The sequence below is a fragment of the Pollicipes pollicipes genome, unplaced genomic scaffold (assembly GCF_011947565.3).
Source record: "Pollicipes pollicipes isolate AB1234 unplaced genomic scaffold, Ppol_2.1 Scaffold_7261;HRSCAF=8764_pilon_pilon_pilon, whole genome shotgun sequence".
Lineage (NCBI taxonomy): Eukaryota > Metazoa > Arthropoda > Thecostraca > Pollicipedomorpha > Pollicipedidae > Pollicipes > Pollicipes pollicipes.
The window spans coordinates 40,862,066-40,881,932 of NW_023597054.1; the positions used below are offsets into that span (position 1 = coordinate 40,862,066).

The 19,867-nt window shown below is 51.3% G+C and overlaps 1 protein-coding gene across 1 annotated transcript in view; it reads right to left on the minus strand.

Moving 5' to 3' along the window:
• LOC119111435 (serine/threonine-protein kinase NIM1) overlaps positions 1-19,867 on the minus strand; it is a 33,021-nt gene that overhangs the window by 11,480 nt on the left and 1,674 nt on the right. The window contains exons 2-4 of the mRNA XM_037235248.1: positions 17,369-17,461; positions 8,548-8,754; positions 1,756-1,867 (exon numbers count right to left, since the gene is read on the minus strand). Of these exons, the coding sequence (XP_037091143.1) occupies positions 1,756-1,867; positions 8,548-8,754; positions 17,369-17,461 (412 nt within the window). The remainder of the gene's footprint in view (positions 1-1,755; positions 1,868-8,547; positions 8,755-17,368; positions 17,462-19,867) is intronic.

Genomic DNA, 19,867 nt, shown 5'->3' on the forward strand with positions numbered 1-19,867 from the left:
AGTGCACGTGAAATGGCACAGAATATATAGGAGGGTAAAATATTTATGCTGTGGATAGGATACATGCTAAATGCAAACGTAGACTTCATTGCGTTTGGGCAAGGTTTGGTCATAATTATGTCCAATCAGACGGTAAGGGATGTAAGATAATCAAGGATGTTTTGACCGAACATCACTGAATTGGAAACGGGCTATCCTTGAGGCGCAATCGAGTTAGCACGATAACAATGTAATTGAACCATAGCGATGTATGTACGGTTTGGCGGTAATGCTTATGCTGAAGTGGTAGCAAGTCTTCAAGTAATTTGCATTGCAAATTGATTGTACCTAACATCTAGACATGCCCTGGAAACGAGCCTCCAGAACGCATTAACTGACTCGGCTGAGAGAGGATTTTGCAAACATTGATCTTTCAACGCGGTTGTGTACATAGTCGGTGCCTTCTTCGGAGGGGGAGGGGGGCGTACCGACTGCCGATGGCATATCGCGCTTATGTAAATGTGAAAATGGTCGTCATCGACTGCGGGAGGGGGGGGGGGGGAGTTATGCGGTAATAAATCGCAGCGTCTGCACGCGGGCCTTCGGGCGCCCCGACTGCTGGCCGGGCGAGCATCACGGGCCGGGAGTCGCTGACCGCTAGATTGCCACTCAACCGCTGGCCTGCAGCGAGACCGGGCCGCGTCCGGCGCAGAGGCCGGGTGGGCCGCGGCGTCATCTGAGGAGCCCGGTGGGCCGCTGCACCACCTGAGCGGCATGGGGAACAGTCACACCGCCAGAGCGTGAGGTGAGCCGCCGCACCACCCGGGTAGCTTAGAGAACTGTCACACCACCAGAACGTGAGGTGAGCCGCCGCACCACCTGAGTGGCCTAGAGAACTGTCACACCACCAGAGCGTAAGGTGAGCCGCCGCACCACCCGAGCAGCCTAGAGAACTGTCGCAACACCAGAGCGTAAGGTGAGTCGCCGCATCACCTGAGTAGCATAGTGAACTGTCACAAAACCAGCGGGTCGCGTGAGATGCCGCACCACCCGAGGGTGGAGTGAGATACCGCACACCAGGGTGTGTAGTGGGATGCGGCACCACCCGATGGTGGAGTGAGATGCCGCACCACCAGGGTGTGTAGTGAGATGCCGCACCACCAGGGTGTGGAGTGGGCCGCTACACCACCAGCGAGCCTGCCCGACCGCAGCGTAAACGGGACGTCGAGCAACGAGCGCTAGGTTTTATGTCTCACCTCCTCGCTCGCTATGTCTCTGCTTATCTTGCTAGCATACCCACACATAGTTTCATCCGTCCCTCTTATCCTCTATCTCGCTTCATTCTGCATCTTCGCAACACCCCGCTTGTCCGGGGCAGGCTGCATGCGTCAGCCACGAGTGGGTCGAGAGCCCCGCGGGAAGGGGGACCCCGACCGGGTGCCCAACGCGCATGCGCGGGTTAAAGCCCGGCGGTTGGCCCTCCAGGCGCATGCGAGTCTGCTCCACCTTTAACCATTTTCTTGCATCCCATAGCCCTGAAACGATCATTTCTGGTCGAAAGAGCTCTAATAAAAAAACACCTAGTTTCGCGTGTCACCAGTAACGATTTGCTCTCCTCATACCTGCAAGGCATGAGAGAGGGCAACATAGTGCTGACTGGTGTACATCCACTTAGCATATCTGAACAACCAAAAAGGGCGGTTGTCACGTACAGCGCTGATGATTCTTCTGTTCGTCGTCCATTTGTTTTTTTGCCCATTCACTCCTTCATCTCACCTGATGATGTTTGGATGGTGAACTTTGTCCATGTTGGCTATTTCGCGAGCCAGCATTCTCTGGGTCTTCTGGTCTAACTTGGCCTTGCTTAGAATTTTGACTGCTACTCGCTCTGCGAACGGAAATGGCAGTGAAAACAGGGATGGGTACACATGCTCAAGCTGCTCGGCCTTCATGTTCATTGCGATACCGATCCTTTTTGTATTGCTTTGTATTTGTATAAATAGTTAGTTTCAGCATTTTCGGTTTTGGTTTCCAAGCATTTATGCAGTAGAAGTTTAAGGCAAAAAGCGTGGTAGAGGCGAAATTCGTCTCTTTGTTTTGCGTCACTACCTTAATGTCTAAAGGTGCATGCACTATGCTTTGCCTACAGTAATTCAGAGCCTATCACAATTATTCATATATCAAATTCGCTAAAATTGTAGAAGCAATGAATCTTTAATTTTTCCGTCTCCGTGGCCTTGGAAAAGATGCTGAACTCATGATCCAGCGTTACTGGGTACGAGTTTCAGAGCGGGCACGTTGATTGACCCGACCGAAATGGAAAGGTCACCTGGCAACTGGCTAACCAGGGTCAACCTTGGTGCAGGGCGGCCGTTCAGCAGCATTGTGCGGCACGTACAACCCCACCCCTGTTTGGCGGGAGCGTGGAGGCAAAGTATTCCTTGAACTGAACGACACGACTTGGGTGATGGGTTCTGGGTACACGCACAAGCTTAGAGTGCTTAGCAGATACTCTGAACCCAAGACCACTCATATAGACCATTCGGAATAGCTTTATTTTTTAATGCTGCAGGTACGAACAAACAGGTATCTTGAAAAGGGTGTGCATTGCGATGCACATGCCGTCAAGTCACGGTTATCCAAAGTGCATCGCAAAGCGCCGAGATCACCACCAGTGTGTAATGGTAATGTAATGGTCGATTGTATACACAACGATGCAATGTAACATCGGTTGTATACACACAGCTAATCTACACTCATATACCATACTTCCTTGGCTATATCAGCCAGGCACCATGACCACCCAATTATCCAACATATATTCATATTCAAGGCTTATCACTATTTGAGGCCCGCAGTGCCGCACATGCGCGGCAGTCGCGCAGTTTAAGCAGACATGCTAGCAGCTAGGGAGCGCCGCATTACCACTCCGGGAACACACAAGGACCAGCCCCAGAGGCCATGACGGCACGACAGGTCGATACAGGAACTATTAGGGGAGTGGCCCATTGCCACCGATGACCACTAATGCCTCGCTGGCCTGCCAGCGTCGGGTGTGACTGCAGTCCCAGCGCTGTGCGGTCGCCGGTCTCTGCACCGTCCCCACTGGCGCGCCCCCCGGCTCCGCACGGGGCAACGACGGCTGCCGGCTGTCGCCCGCGCCGCGCCCGGGCGCTCCCGTCCGCCGGCCGCGGCCGCCGGGCCGTCGCCTCGGTCAGGGGCACCGTCCCGGTCCCGGCCGCCGCGGCCGACGACCGTGCGTATCGAGCCCGGCCGACCTTCGTTGGCCCAGAAACTGCCCAAACACCGACGGCCGGCCGGCCTACAGCAGCGCCGATATCGACTGAGCTGCGCCGTGCACGGCCTACACCGCGGCTCGGTGACGCAAAGCGTGGATGGGCAACCGAACTAGCACCAGCATCGCTGTCTTCTTCTATCTGATTATAATGTCTACTTGTCCCGAAATACATGTGCTCCTGCACTGAGGCGCGCGGATACACCCAAATGTGTTCAAGGGGAGAGCTGGTATGTGTACGTGCCTGATATGTATCAGCAACTCTGTGCCTGCGTCGATAACCAAGACAGCGTACGGCGCGTCGCCGTGCAGAAAACGACGCGGCACATGCGGGACATAAATAACAGAAGCAGGCTGGGGCGTTCATATCTGTCTCTTGGCCGTGGGCGAAGAACATATATTGCTAGGTTTAGGCAGAGCCGTTTCTGTTTCTATGTTTATAGCTCAATTGACAAAATTTTACCTCAGGTGAAAACAGATGGTGAAAATGCAACAACTAAAATCCAAACTGCGCCTCTAATTGCTTGAGATATATATGTTACTTCTTTAGATCATGGTCATCCAAAAACTGAAAGTGGATAATAGTCAGAGCTGATAGTGCTGCAATGCAAGTCATAATAAATGAGTTTCTGGCTACGTGTGCTTATGAAATATCATACCTGACATGGAGAGATTTATTCCACCCCCCTAAGATTCTCTGATCCAATGGGCCAAAATGAAGGCCAAACGTGTTGATCTTAAATCGACGGGACTCACATTTCGAACATGAATAATTTCATAAACAGCGGAAACGATGTTTCAAAACTACGAGCAAGATTGAAATGAGGCAAGAAATGAGCTCAACCCATCCATGTTTGACTGAGGACTTCCACCGTTTTTCAGAACCGATTTTTGAAACAACTAATACCACAAAGTGTTGAGCCTGCGCGTCGGTAATCTTAGGAGCAGGAACACCGATGGCCAAGGTCGCAGTTTCTGTCAGACCGAGCAGCGTCGGCAGCCGCAGCTCACACCAGGCGGCGCGCGCCGGACGCGGGTGGGCGACCGTTGTCAAATGATGCTTCCGAAGATTTTGGACCAAATTTGTCCCGTTAAAAGTGATATTGAGGCGCATACTATGTCGTTTTTGGTCGTCCTCTGAGCAGATTAACAGTTACAGGAGTAGGACAAAAAGAAGCTCTGCCTTTGTGTTTCCAGTCCCACCACCAGATTCCAGCATTAGTTCGCGGTGCTTTGAATGCTAATCCGTTCTCACTATCAGTCTAAAAATCGCACATATGAAATGTGTCCCTAGGAACCCCTTCTAAACGTGGGAATTGAAGTCATAAAGCGTTCAAACGTGTTCCTTTCAGATACGTTATCTCTTTCTTCCGTCTCCTGGCTGCCGCCTGGCGTTAGCTGTGAGGCTGATCCCGCCTACTTATGGAGACTGTAACGTCAGGCGCTTGTTTTTCAAGGCTCAGGGGCGCGTATGCTTAAAACCACGTTACACTATTTTTCGTTACTCGGTTCTTAAAAAGTTGAACACCCCAAGCGAACATGGAATGGCCACATATATATGACCATTCATTGCATCGACATGTATATATATATATATATATATATATATATATATATATATATATATATATATATATAAATCGATACAATGTTTATCTCACTTCGATCTGCAATCTACGTCCACTTCATTCTGCCTCGGAACTAAAACGGGGTACCTTCATTCCACCAAACCATTGCAAAGTTAATAGCACCGGTGGTTTTTCGACTCAGCCATTTAATGCCTGGTTTCCTGAGTTGAATGACTCTCAACTGACTGGCTTCAAATTCCTAACAGAATTTTGTCTTCCGGTGACATGTTCCGGCGGTGACTGTTTCAGTTAGTTGCTGGCTTCTGTTTCAGTTAACAAGAAAACAAGATAAGAAGAGAGCTATGCTCTCTCGAAATGAAGTGAACCATATCCGTTGATTTACTTTTTTGGGTGGGTGGGTGGGTGGGGGTGAGGGACTTGCATCAGATTTACATTTTGCTAAACCTGTGCTCCCCATTGTCCATCATCTCCCCAGTACCACGCCAAAGCATTTCTTCTGAACGTGCGACGCTAAGCGCTTCTTGTATTTGAAACGTTGCGCCGGCCAGACGCCGACGCAACATCTTGGCCGGTATGGATTGTACGGTCGTGGGGTCGATCCGCCGGTCGAAACTCCACTCGGCCGCTCCGGTCTCGCCGTCACCGCGGCCTCCGTGACGCCCGCCTGTCACTTCTGTGCGCGCCGCGTGTCGGCAGCCCCGCAACAGCAGGCAGCGCTCGGCCGTCGCCGACGATCGGCGGCGTTCATATTCGGCGTACGCGTCCGCCGGTCGCGCCGTCCTAGGCCTCGCAAGCCGTATATCGCACGCCAGCGAAAGCCATAGTTGGCGCCGGCTCACGCTGGAAGCCCCACGCCGCCGTCAGGGACACAGGCGCCCAGGGCCGCGGCCGCCGCGTGTCTGCTTAATTTGGATCGCTCCTGGGGCACTGAAAGCGGGTTATTAAAGTGCCGGCCGCGGTGGACGTATCGTGAGCATTAACGTGGCGCTCTCACGCTCGCCTCGTGTTCTGTCAGCCAGTGGAATAATTTGGGGTCAGATAATTACATAAAGTGTGGCTGTGCCTCGCGTCCGAAATGCTACGCTGTCGTCCCCCTAAGCCGCATGAGTAAACAGCGGCCTAGTCCAATACTCGGGACTGGGCAATGCTAGTCGTCCAGGATAATCCATCATCAAACACCCGATGTAGATATCGGAGTGTTATTGCACCAACATTGCACACAATCACCTGGTCTGTTCAAGCAGACTGAAGGACCTGCCGTTAGCCATCCATTAAATACAAGGCCCTCCAAAGGAAGTAGCAGCAATCCATGTTTTACGTTTTTATACCATTGGGAATGCTAAAAGATCGGGAAGCACTACCGCCTTGTCTGGCCCATCGATTTCATTACGTTCCCAGACCAGCAACACAAGACCGCCTGCAGCACCTGACGCTGCCAACAGCCCCCTGATGACCTGGGTAGTCCTGCGACGCGCTGTGTCGCTATCCCCCCCCCCCTCCCCCTCCCCCGCTGGTGGCCCGCCTGTTCCCGCTGTTGCGCCCTGCTCTCCGGTGGCTTGCCACGCACGACTGACGCGCGTATGGCATGGCTTTGGGCCATTCGGCTGACCTGCGCTCTGCTGGCGGCTGCCACTGGCGGGGACAGTTGGGAGGAGCGGCACCCCCGCTGGGACGGCACCACTCGAGTGTGTGGTGTCACCCGGCCGGCGGGGACGGCTGGAAGGAGCGGCACCCCCGTGGGACGGCACCACTCGAGTGTGTGGCGTCACCCGGCCGGCGGGGACGGCTGGAAGGAGCGGCACCCCCGTGGGACGGCACCACTCGAGTGTGTGGCGTCACCCGGCCGGCGGGGACGGCTGGAAGGAGCGGCACCCCCGCTGGGACGGCATCACTCATATATCACCGGCCGGATGGCGCTGCAGTGGTCCTGCTTGCTGGCTGTCACAGCCGCGCGGAATGACCCGTGGTGTCGTCAGCGGCGCTAACCAAGTCAAGTTGTGTTATGTCCAGTCAAGTTATGGCTCTCCAATGCCACAGAGCCCGCGCGCTCGCCGTCTTCAAGACTGCACTTGCATCGACCGTGAACGTGTTTTGCCAGACATGCGTTTTTCAAGACAGTAACGGTGACGACAAACTTCACTTTGAGCGTTGATGGGTGACTTCATATTTGATTACACTGGCGTGCTTTCACCGTGCCGCCCGTCTTGATAGCATCGGCCCACCGCCTACACGCGATGACGCGGTCGTGCTCTGTCGTGTTGTGTGCGGCCGTGCTGTGCCGTGTTGTGTGCGGTTGTGCTGTGCCGTGTTGTGTATCTACAACGAGCGTTGAGCTTCCGTAGCGGCACCGCCCCGGCAGCCCTGGACGGCGCAGGCATCCGACCCAGGTGAGACGGCGCTGGCATGAATATCAGGCCGTACGGCTGCGCGTCGGACGGTCGCCAGCTGGGGGCGCTGACGAAGGCGGAGCCGCCCACGCGTCACCGTGTGGACTTTGCGGCACGCCTAGCGTCATCAGGAGTGACATGGTCCAGCCGCCCCGCCCACGCGGTTTGCGGTTTGTCTGGCCAGTTGATTCCACTGAAGAGGGCAAGGACGCGACCATTGGAAAACGTGCATCGTGGCGGGATCCTTGGACGATGTTCCTCTTCCACTCTCCCTACGAGAGTTTTTCATTTCCCATGATGGTGGGGTTGACAGAGGCCCAGTTAAGATTTCAAGACCTAAGCAAATAAGAGCCACGCAGAAAACGGCAATGGGAAGTTCTCGTCAACTTCCATCACCTGTCATCAACACCTGTCATCTCAAACTAAACGTGCTGCGACAATGCATAAGAAGGCGCAGATGAATGTCTCTCGGATGCATCAAACCATGGATCTCTAAAAAAAACAAATGGACACTAGGGGACATTGACACATGTGACCTGTGATATGTCATGTCAAGTCAAATGGGACAGTGCGTTTGTTGCATTGGTCCGTATGGCTATATCAAAAACCTAACGGCCATGTCAACAGGAAGGGCAGGGTTAGAAAGCTCTTCTCACACCGGGAGAAAAGTGTCATTAAAGTTAAATGCTATGACCTTGAAGCATTAAAATAGAGTCGCCAATATCAGTCTTATTTACCATGGTCGGGCATAGCCTGGCCCACAAAAAATATTGGAACGATACTGATGTTTTTCGGAGCGGCAGCATAACTGAAATGCCTAGAAAACATCTTTGGAGTTCATATTCTGACAGAAATAAGCATATTTTTCATCTCGAGCAAAATGTCTTTGATATGACCTCGGGACAGCAGTTAATAGATTGTAAAGCATTCAGATCAGAAACTTACAATTCTCATAGGATGTGTAACGCTGTCAGGCATCCGAAATTTCGAATTCCTATTTTTAAACACTATATAACAATTTATCATGCCTGTGTTTATTGCAACCGCCGGGGAGCTATATCAGCAAAATCTTAGCGGCGCTCTGGAGGCCCACGCCGCCCTCGCAGGACAAGGGTAATGTTGATCATAGCGCAAACCAAACAAATACGGTGCTGCCAGAGCGGCTAGAAGACCGGCAGAGCTCGGTACATCTGACGACGACTGCTCCGTAACAGACGGTGACAGTGCGCTGCATGCATCTGCGCCGAACATGGACCATGGAGGCGGTGATTAGGCGAGTGCTACCCGCGCCACTTACCATTGGTCAGCTGGTGCACACCCAGTTTGACCTGGGAGAAGTTGCCCGTGCCCAGGTCACCGTAGAAGCGGTAGAAGCCCACCCGCTTCCCCAGGGTCATTTCCTTCATCAGACGTTCATCGTTGCGAAGCTGACTGATGAGGCGAGAGTACGGCGTGACCTGACCAGAGGTCAAGGCCAGGTCAGCCGTCCGTGGCCGGCCATTTGCTGCAAACAGGGGGGACATGTCACTACCGCGAGGAGGGGTTCTCTCAAGCTGTGCCTGTAACAGTCGAAATGGCGAATCTGGCTTACCGCAGGTTTTAACATAGATATATGTGAGGGTACAGCAGCAGCGGGCTATGTGAAAAAGACCGAAGATACTAAATAGTTTAAGGTCAACACATCGAATGCATCGCCATAGGCATTCATTCAGCCTTCAAGAAAAGTGGAGCCAGTTGCCTCCCTCACCCCCTCTCCCCTTCCCAGTTCCAATGTCCATATCAAGAAAATCGATGGCGTTGCATGACGTGAAGCTATATGTCAGGCGTGATGCTAGAAATCATGAGTACTCCAGAACTATAAAATATCAGACATCCTCCAGAACTATAAAATATAAAATGTCCCCATCCATGACAGTGTTAAGTGCCCTCGCTGTGTGTTGACCTTCGAGGACCAAAGAACAGCTCACGTAATCACATGAAGGCGTTTCAGTTTTGATGACTCATTCAACGAGCGCTTCCACAAAGTAATGCAGCCACCTGCAGCAGACTTTCCTCGGAGGGAAGCAATCAGGCTGGCTCAACATGGCACTAACCTCAGGGTTATCTTCATATTCAAGTTGAATAGCTCTTAAATACAATTCGCATGCGGAATTGTATGCCAAGAAGCGCCAATTCGACGAGCCAGACGTTTGCCATTTTCTGGACTTGTTCTGCGTCATGGGGACTAAAAAGTGACCAATACGTGGACTATCTTTTGGCATGTCAATTATGGAACATGTTGGCAAGCGCTCACTGAGATGAAGACAAGATGGTGTTAGAATGATATGTTTGATTCTATTGTTTTCTGCACCCGAAACACGCATCGCATTACAATATGTGTGCATGTGCCTATCCGACGTATTATTGAATGCACACAGCCCTGTTGTTTGCCAGTGTCGATTGCAGGGACATACAACGCGAGGAGTACCTGGATTTCACAAATAATTGAAGCTTCTCCGCGTACACCACCCACTTTGCGAAGAGATGGATGACAAATGCAAAAAAAAAACATTTAGAAAGAATGTTTTCGACAAACACAAATTGCGTGGATTCAAAACCTAAATGACAGGCTTCCAACAACCTCCCCTCATCGCGCCTTGATCTGTCCCTAGTAGTTCATTTGTATCGTGTATCATCCAAATGTAACTGAGGCGTAAATGACACAACTAATGCTCTAAACGTGTAGCTTACTCCAGACACTGGACGGGTATAATCATAAAACAACGGACGGCCACGTCGTCCTAACACCATGTGGTCTTTCACAATGTGCGTCTCAAACATCTCTCCTGAAATCACATATGGAATCAAAGAAAGTTCAACCATTCTTGGGATAGACATGCAAAAGTCGAAGTAAGCCCATTAGGTTTGCTAAGTTTCGGAACGCGGTGAACTGTTTCGAATGCAGCCAATACGGCACGTTCGAATCGCAAGTCGTCGGATACAGCACGCTCTGCAGGGTTCGGAGTGCTGACAACAGGTCGCAGCGCAGCTGCAGGAACAAAAACATTGCCGGTCGTTAGGGCTCCTGCTAGAAAACAAGGTTAATTTGGTTTTCATGAATATGCACTCTGCAAACGAAAAAGCGTTGTTCGACGAAAAGAGGAAAGTACATCTTCTACAATGAATAACGTGAATATAACACGCCAAGTCAACACACTTCATGCTGGGCATCTCGAACGCACGGACAAGGTGGCCGGAATGCAGAATGGGTTGATAAATTATAGCTTAACTTAATGCCATTCCGCATAAGGGGATAACATAAAATGAGCTCAGTCTAACCAAAAGTTATTCATCTACCAATGCGCACTGTCATGGCTGGGTATTCGTTCTGAGCGGAGTACAGGAAAAACACCGATCAACGACATTATTGTCGTGATAATCACTTTCAACGCCGATAGTTCCGGAGGTCACTCAGGGTTTATTTGCTCGGAATGGAAGGGCCTTCCCGTGTGTTGTCAGGAATATCAGATTCGAATAGTTCTCAAAAACAAGGAGTGGTGCGCCGTCACGTCGGGAAGAAGCGCCGCGGACGGGACAATGGTTCGGACCATCGCGCGCATCTCGTGTGTTAGGATGGGCACAACATTGTGGGAGCTTGCTTCACAGCCGTCGACGCGTGTCAGTTTAATCCCCGTATAGGCCGTCAATGAGTGCGGGTGAAAAAGTCCTTGTAAGGGGAGATTTGGACCACACACATATACATGTTTGCTCTTTTTGTCCGTTTCTGAGACGACGCATAGCCGATGATCACAAAACTTGAGAGACGACCAACATGAAAAATTGAGCGAACTGCCTAAAATGTCGGAATTGTTATAAATAACCTCAGTAACCCCTATCGCAAACAAACAACAACCCACCGCAATCACTTCTTTTAGTCACACCAGCAGCCAAGAAGGCATCGCAAGAGGCTTTCAACACCGCGCTAATACCATCAGCAATGATGACTCAACGGGAGAGTGCTTGTCAGAGCTCAGACGAATTTCGGACGATACAGGACAGATATCAGAAGCAGCTCAATGATCCGGAGAACACTCACCAGCGTCAGGCCACGGCCTCTTGAAGCGCATATTAAAAACTACGTAACGTCATGCCACATCGAAGAAGAAACAGAGATCCTCGTTCATCGTTGCTTCTCCACAGAGAAGAAACGAGTCAACCGCTGTCGGTCAGACTGGAAGAGCACCGAAATGCTGCCATCCGGGGTGAGACTAAGTCACGGCGTGGCAAAGCATACGTGGTCGGAAGGCGATCGTCGAGCAGCAAGGGATTCCCATAACCATCAGGAGATAACCACCATCGATAGAGATCAACGCTAGGGTTCAAAACATCAAGGAGGCAGCACGCTTGGTATTGGCTAACAGCCCTATCAGTAGGCCAAGAAGTGTATCATCATCATCAGCCAAATCATCAGCCAAATATGACTTTCAATTGGCGGAAAATTCTTCAAATGACAGCCCTGAAATGATCAGTTCCACCCGTAAGGGCTCTAAGCTAAACTACCAACAAATCGTGATTAAAACATGCATAACTGGCCCAGCATTGACTGAGAGCTATTCGACGGCCACTTTATTTGGAAATTGTGTCCGTGTCTGAGCGGCTGGACAATGGCATTCTTCGTGGCCTTAACGCCGCATGTCTATAGGGTGGCAGAATTTAAACGAGATTGCTATGGCGTCATGCATATTTAAATGACCTCGAAAAAGCTTAAACTTAATCGTCAGTAATCTTTGCGAGCGTGTTGTTGAGTGTTTTGAGTCTAAAAGGAGAAGTTCCACATTTGAAGATACTGAACCAGGCATGAGATATGATGACATAAGCTCTCTTACAACTATTGGTATACTTTTAAGTGAAAAAGACAAGTCTAGAAAGCACAATTTCTCTGTGTAATAAGGTGTTCCTCAATATACTATTGCACGGCGCCATGCACAACACAGATTTAATACCAACTCACAGCCGTCATATCTCGAAAGCGCGCTCGCAAACGCCAGATATAAACGACTCGACCATTGTATGTTTCTTGGCCTTGATCGCAGCATGGTCAATTAAACAGGGGGATTTTAATGGCGTTATTACAGCGTCATGGCTGTCTTGGTGACCTTGAAACAATCTCCCCGACATAGTCTGCACATCTTCAAGTGCGTGTAGCCCAGAGACTGGAGGCATGTAGTTCTTACGAAGGGCAGGGCCGTAAAATGTACCGAATGGTCTTCGAAATGACTGGTTCAGTTCGAAGCCCCACATATCGAGCACTCCCTCAGAATATTCCGGAGACGGAAGACGCCAAGTTGTAGCATTAAAAGATCGTCCTTCCCGGATAGCCCAGTGGTGGGGCGCCAAACTCACACTCAGAAGATCCCGGTTTGAATCCCAGCAATGCCAAGGAGAAGCCTCGGGTCGTGATGCGAACATAGCTGAAAGCCAAACACCATTTAGTCCCTACCAGGAGTCACGAACATCTGACACGGGCCGGAGGGTTCACTGACCGAAACGCTGCAACCGCATTTACACGCCAGATGAGGGCGACAGGCTGAGCAATTATGGCAGCCGCGGCACTGTGGACTCGTCTCAATCATTCCGTAGATAAGAAGCGCTCTGCCGTTCAGTAGTTGGCGGGGGGCGGAGACAAGTCGACCTCCTGCCTAACGACGGGAGCTGCCGCCGGAGCCGGAGCCGGAGCTGAAACCGAAGCCAGAGACGCAGCCGAAGTCCGAGCCAGAGTCAGAGCCGGAGCCCGGGCTCGGTCGCTGCCTACCGTGGGGTCGCCGCCGGTACATGCTCGGTGTCCAGGTGGCAGCGGTCCACCCTCCTCACGCGCGGCTCCCACCAGGGGTCCGTTCTCCTCACGCACGGTTGCCGGCGAGCGACGGCCGCCGGTCCTCAGCACGCGAGACGCGCCCAGCCTCGGCGTGTAGCGGCGGCCGACCGACGCCCAACTGGGGCAGCTGGGAGGGACGCAAAGCCGGGCACCATCTGTGGCACGGCGCGGCGCGGCAGGCCGTGCGGCGCTGTGCACTGTTGCACGGTTGACTCAGCCACGGCACAAAGACATGGCAGGGCGGGCAGGTGACGGCGCCGGCAGCCGCCGCCGCTCCGAGGCCGGCCCGCCGTTTTTGTGGGCGGCCGGTGCTGATAGTGCGACGTGACACAGAGTCGGCTGAGGTCACCCCGCGCGCCCGGGCCCGAGAGGCTTTGCTCCGCGCGCCGCCAATGATAAAGGCCCGGGAAGCGTGCCCCGCCGCTGACCACGGCCAGAGGCGGCGAGAAAGAACATGCGACAGAAGGCCAAACTGCCAGGCGTTCTGAGGTGTATGCGATCGGCTAAGGGAGCACGGTTGCCAGTCTAGATCCATATTTAGATGGTGTTGGATTGTTTTTTTTGTTTAAGTCCCACCTGGCAGTCAACTGACGAAGGATCAAAGGCGACTTGCCACTGAGTAGCTACTTTACCAATAACACGCCTTGGGCGGTGTGCAAGCAGCAAGACAGCAAAGGTGAGAGCTGACGGTCGTCACGTCGGTTATGCCAGGACATACCAAAAACTGAGCGAATCGAGCCAGACACCTTTTTCAATCGATACCAATGGGTTTGGTTAATGTGTTGGAAAGACCAACTTTTGTGAAATGGGCAGGTGGAGGTAACCTGATGCATCCGCGTGCTATTTTTCAAACAGTATTGTAGGCAGAATGACTGTCTTTGACGCCGGTCAGCCTTGGCAATTTCAGTAAAACAGATGAAGTTTGCCAAGATTTGGGGTCTTGGCAGTTGTAGCCCAAGTATGGCGTAAGACCTGAACACTTCAGACTGAAATTGTTCACATCGGTTCCGGAAAAGGTGATCTTACCCGTTTCTCGGTCATGCTGCTCGCTGGCGCACTTATGTGGCGCAACTATGTTTCAGGCGCGCCTGGCTGGCGCATCCACATGGCGCCCTATGTTTCCGGAGCACCTGGCTGGCGCACCTATGCGTCAGGTGCACCTATGTGTCAGACGCATCTTTGTGTCAGTCGCGCCTAACTCGCGCACTTATGTGTCAGGCGCACCTACGTGTCAGGCATATCTGGCTGGCACACCTACGTGTCAGGCGCACCTGGCTGGTGAACCTTTGTGTCAGACGCACCTGGCTGACACACTTATGTGTCAGACACATCTGGCTGGCGTACTTGTGTGTCAGACAACCTGGCTGGCGCACCTACATGTCACGCGCTCCTGGCTGGTGCACATATGTTTCAGACACACCTGGCTGGCGCTCCTAGGTGTCAGACACACCTGGCTGGCGCACACATGTGTCATACGCACCTGGCTGGCGTACCTAGGTGTCAGACACACCACCTGTGTGTCAGACACATCTGGCTGGCGCACCTGTGTGTCGGACACATCTGGCTGGCGCACCTGTGTGTCAGACACATCTGGCTGGCGCATCTGTATGATAGATACAAGTAGTTGGCGCACCTATGTGTCGGACCCGCCTGGCTGGCGCACCTACGTGCCAGACAGTTTTGGGATCCCGCAGTGATGTTTAGCGATATATTCGCCTGCAGCGTGCAGTTCTTTTGGGGCCGTCAATAAATTACGACCTCTCGTTTTAGAAATGTCGTTAAGCACCTAGTAGACTGGACGAAAACCCTCTTTTAGTTACGCTGAGTTAAGCGTAACGAACAAAGCTGGATGTCCAATTTCGTTTCTAAATGAGCTAGAGGCACCAAAAGCAGGTACGTTGTCATGCCGAAAAGCCAGTAGTATGCAGCTTTAAGGTGTTAGGCTGGCAAGTGATCTGCTATGTCAGGTTATGACAAGAAATTACACACAATCGTCGAGCATTCCTTTAATCGGTTGCAGAGCAGAACGCTGGACAGGTTGACGAAAAGAATGACCTTTGCAACGTTCCTATGCAGGCCTTCAATATTATTTTTGTTTATTTAACACGTCAGGCTAAGCAACAAAAAACTATGACAAGCTGGAATGAAACAGAGGCACGCATACATCGCCCAAAAAGGTTATCAAACAAATATGAATTTGTGCTCATTGTGTGCAACAAGTCTCAAGTTCAATATCAATACCCCAAAATACACTGGGGATTATCCACAATCAATTAAAGGGAGCGTTCCACGTTTGCATGGGGTTTTGACCTGAAACAGCCATCTTGAAGACCTTCCCGTGCTGTTCACAACCCTGCCCCTCTAAAGACCTAGCTTCTGAGCTACACGCCCGTGAAACTGGGAAAGATATTTCGGGGAAAGCATTTCAAAATCACCTCGTCTTTCATGACTTCATAATAACGTCATTCAAATCCTGCCATTCCATGAGCCATGCGTCGTTCAAGGACACGGAAAATAGCATAGTCGGGGCGTTCATATCTGGCGGTCGTGAGCGCGACTTCCAAATATGACGGCCGTCAATTGGCTCTCAATCAATGTTGTGCGGGGTACGATGACGTGACCAAACCCTGACGCATGGGGGAGCATATTTATCAAGCAGAGATGTGTGCTGTCTAGACCAGTCTTTTCCATTTAAAAAGCATGCCACTAATTACAAGTGAGCTTATTTCAACATATCTGATGCTTGCTTCACTGTCTTCAAATGTGAAGCATTCCCTTTAAGATTATACCAGTTCGATTTAGGTCTGTGACATAACTTGACCTTAATATAACTTAGACTGTGGTGGAAAGCATGGGTGTCGTGCGTTCATGTCGAGTTTGAACGTAACATCCATGCCAGTGGAATTTGATGCGTATATGTTACATTCCCTCACATCTCGCCAGCTTCGTTTTTGTTCTTTGGTAATATTTGAGCTGGACCTTTTCAATGAATAGATTTCTGGGATTTGAGCTCTCGTTAAGCAGAGCTTGGCGCGAGCTATGGTTAACGGCAGAATTTGGTTGGTAATCTTTAACGTGTCACAGTGCTCGGCACGCTACATCCCGCCCTCTGACGTCACCTGACCTCTACCATGGCCGCTGCCACCGAACGCAGGTCAGGTCAAGTGCGAATATTTATCGAAGGTTCAGAAATTAAATCGCAGGCATTGATCCCACATGGCACGTGCTTGCTCTCAACCTCATAAGCTCGCATACTTCAAGCTGCATTACCGCCCCACTTCTTGTTGTGCTTCAAAAACTTTTAAATATTTCGGCATGATCTGCACCCACGCATAAGCCCGGTTGCAGACCTGGGATCTGCAGCCACGTTAAGCTGTCCGAGAACCCCGACCCCAGGCCAAGATCCACGGTTTGTGCTGGATGGCGTCTGCTGGTCCCCACACACATCGACTGGCGTGTTTGCTGGCACGATTCTCCGTTCTCTCCCCCATCAGCATTGGCTTGTGTCATGTTTCTTTGACGCCAGGATGTGGGTCCGGTTTCGATCCTATTCCCCTAGCCTGACAGCGATTCGAGAGTTTTTTCTTTACCATGCTACTCGAATGGAGGGGCAAACCGTATAGGGATGGCAATGTTGCAGTAAAATCAGCCTGATAAAAAGTTGGCTCGCAAACTCCTGACGCAAATGCCTGAGGGTGTATAAATCATAACTTCTAAAGAATTTTGTTGCTGAGCAATGCGTTAGCCATTGACTGATCATTGACCAGATATCAGCTTCTTTCTATAACGCGACACGACATGGCTGGTTCGAGCCGCTCAAATAAGAAAACGTCCTTATAGTAAAAGTGAGACTCTAAGACTCAACAGCCCGCAGTCTTCCTCGTAATAACTGTTGTCGATACGGTCTGTGCTGCCGCGCCCACCCCCTCCGCCGCGAGCAGTGTCGCCAGACGAAAAACAGACCGACGCCTCAGCGCTGCCGGGCTGCAAAGCTGGCGGACAAGGTCAGCCCCGGAGCCAAGCTCGAACAAAGCGCCTGCCTTTCTCAGAAACGATGCGAAGCATTCTGGACGGTCCCCCACCGTGGTGTGAGCAGGACAATGCAAATATGTACTCGTGCGAGACGACTAGCAAGGCATCCACATAAGTGTGCTCATTAGGGTGGCTCGTTTACAGCATTGCGCGCACAATCACCGCAGCAGCGTGACAAATGGCGATTGACGAGAAGCGCGCTGATAGCGTCAGTTGGCGCTGGCGCACTCACCTGAGCCGGCGCTGATGGCGGTCCTGGCACGGTCGGTCGCTGCGCTGACGTGTACTTTGGCCGAAGGCATCTCTTTGTCGCGCACGCCACCAGCTGGAAAGCAGGCGGACCCCTCAGTGAGCGCATTGAGGCAAGAACATAGAACGTAGCGTTTGCGCTTACTTAAGTCCATGGCACACCGAATGGCATACCGAATGGCATACCGAATGGCATACCGAATGGCACACCGAATGGAATGCCGAATGGCACGGAGTTAACTTGATCGAGTTTCCACGGTAAGGCAGCGTACCTCCCGCAATGTGTCGGTCGCATCGTGTTGCGCTTCTCACTGCGATTGCATGTTCGTGCACCAACACAGGCATGCTCGCGGACCTCAGACGACTGCACTGCTACTCTTAGACCACTGCACCGTTGTTCGAAAGAGCCGGGTAGTAGCAACCGACGCGAGAGCACGTACCGAGAAAGTGGGTACTTCACATGGTTATTGATAAATACAAGACGAAAAGCTATGGGCATGTATTCAAACATATGATTTGAAGTCATCTTGTATGGGCCGTATACTGAATAATGCTGGAAGGGGAGAGAGAGAGGGGGGAGAGAGGGAGAGAGAGAGAGGGGGGGGGGGAGAGAGAGAAACACAGAGAGAGAGAGCCTTGTGCTGAGTGTCTATTCATACTGACCGTCTATGGCAAGTCGATATTTCCAATGTCTCTGCAGCAGAGCTAGCAGTGCATTATACAGTAAGACAGCGTGAAGATGCGTCAAGAGAGTAATATGGTTAGCGCGCCAGACCCCCACGAAAGGCCCGGTTCGGGTTGTGCTGTGGCCTGAGCTCTAATATGTCCAATGTAGTCGCTAGCGCTCCATAAAAGGAGTGTGGCAACGTGCATCCCGTTCTCTTTAAAAGGCTTAAAAAGTTTCAAAGATGCCATCTGACTTGTTATGAATATGGCAGCATTTTTCTTCCGACTTATCCTTGCCGCAGGCATTTGCGCCAGGTCACTCAACTGACGGGAAGTGTTCAGCACTCACCGTTCTAGAAATAAGATTCGCAATCCAAGAACACATCATCGCACGAAAGGGTGTGATCAATGCAGGCAGCGTGGGGCTTCTTGCTATCGCGTGTACCAGCCTGCTGCACATGGCTAATAGGCTTTGGCAGATTTTACAGCGACAGCGGATGTGGTTTCAACCACAACTCATTACAGCTCTAATTTATGCCGTGCTTTCGGTGCTGCTACTCTTATGACAAGGAAACTTTTACATTCCCTCATGTTATGTGCAGGAGAGCTGTCGCTGTCTGGACGGAGCCGGCAGTCAGGGTCCGTGCCTGGACTGGCCGTGCTCCAGGACAACACTGCAGGAGAACGCTGGCTGCGGTCTGGATGTCCAGTGTCTGTCCTTGCAAGACCAGATGGGTGATAAACAGCCCACTGTCGCTAACGGGATATTAGCTTTGAGCTTATGCGTCATCTGGGCAGATGGCAAGAATCAGCGCGCTGTTCAGCGTGACAAGAGGCTTGAAAACGTAGCTATCTGTTGCGCAAGGATTGCCTCCCCTCAGACATGATAAACGATGCGTATAATTACAAATGAGGATCGTGGCAGGCGAAAATACATCGGGAGGAACTGCTCTAGCACGCATCGTAATCTTACCATCCCGAGAACGTGTGGGAGATTCAGACACTGAAAAGCATTCTCCTCCCAATACAAGAAACCAAACAGCTTGAATACTGTCACTACTCTTTGTTTTCCTCTACAACGCTATGAAACAGAATAACTGTTGTAACTGATTGTCTAGTTCCCATACGTGCCTGTTTTCCAATGCTCCCAGGTTCAAAGCCTGGTGTTTGCATAACTGGCTTTTTATTAACACCAATTTTGATTTCCCTCACTTCTTCCACAAAAGGACCAGAGTTTGGTCAACAGTTCCAACTAAATTCTCACAAGCGCCAGATACTTGTTTCTAGTTCCCATTGGTTCACTAACAAAACTCCAGATCCCAGTCGCTGCATTTCATTAGTTTGACGGTGAATACCAGTGCGGGTCACCGTTTAGTGCCTATCTACCATAGGTGACAGATGTTTGAAATACAAGGTGTCCTTCATACGCTCCACACTATCTCCTATACGACGTCCATAATATGAATGCGCCTATGGTTACGCGCGGATTCCTGACGAGAGTCGCAGGTCTGATCCTGGTTATCGCTGGTTCTCCTATTTTGTTCTGGATCTTGGTTCTCGCTGGTCCTGCACCATAATTCCAAACTGGGTCTTGGTTATTTCTGGATTCATGATGGGTCTTGGTTCTTGCTGAAACTGTGTTCGTATTACACGCTGAATCCTGGTTCCTGATGGATCAATCCGCTTACCCTTAGGCTAGCTCCTGGTTTGTTCAGGTTGATTCCCTGGTTGTCCTGATGTCCTGGTTGATTCCCTCAGGACCATTCAATGCAAAATCCTGGTCCCTACCGAGCTTCTACCTTTATTTCTTGGTTCC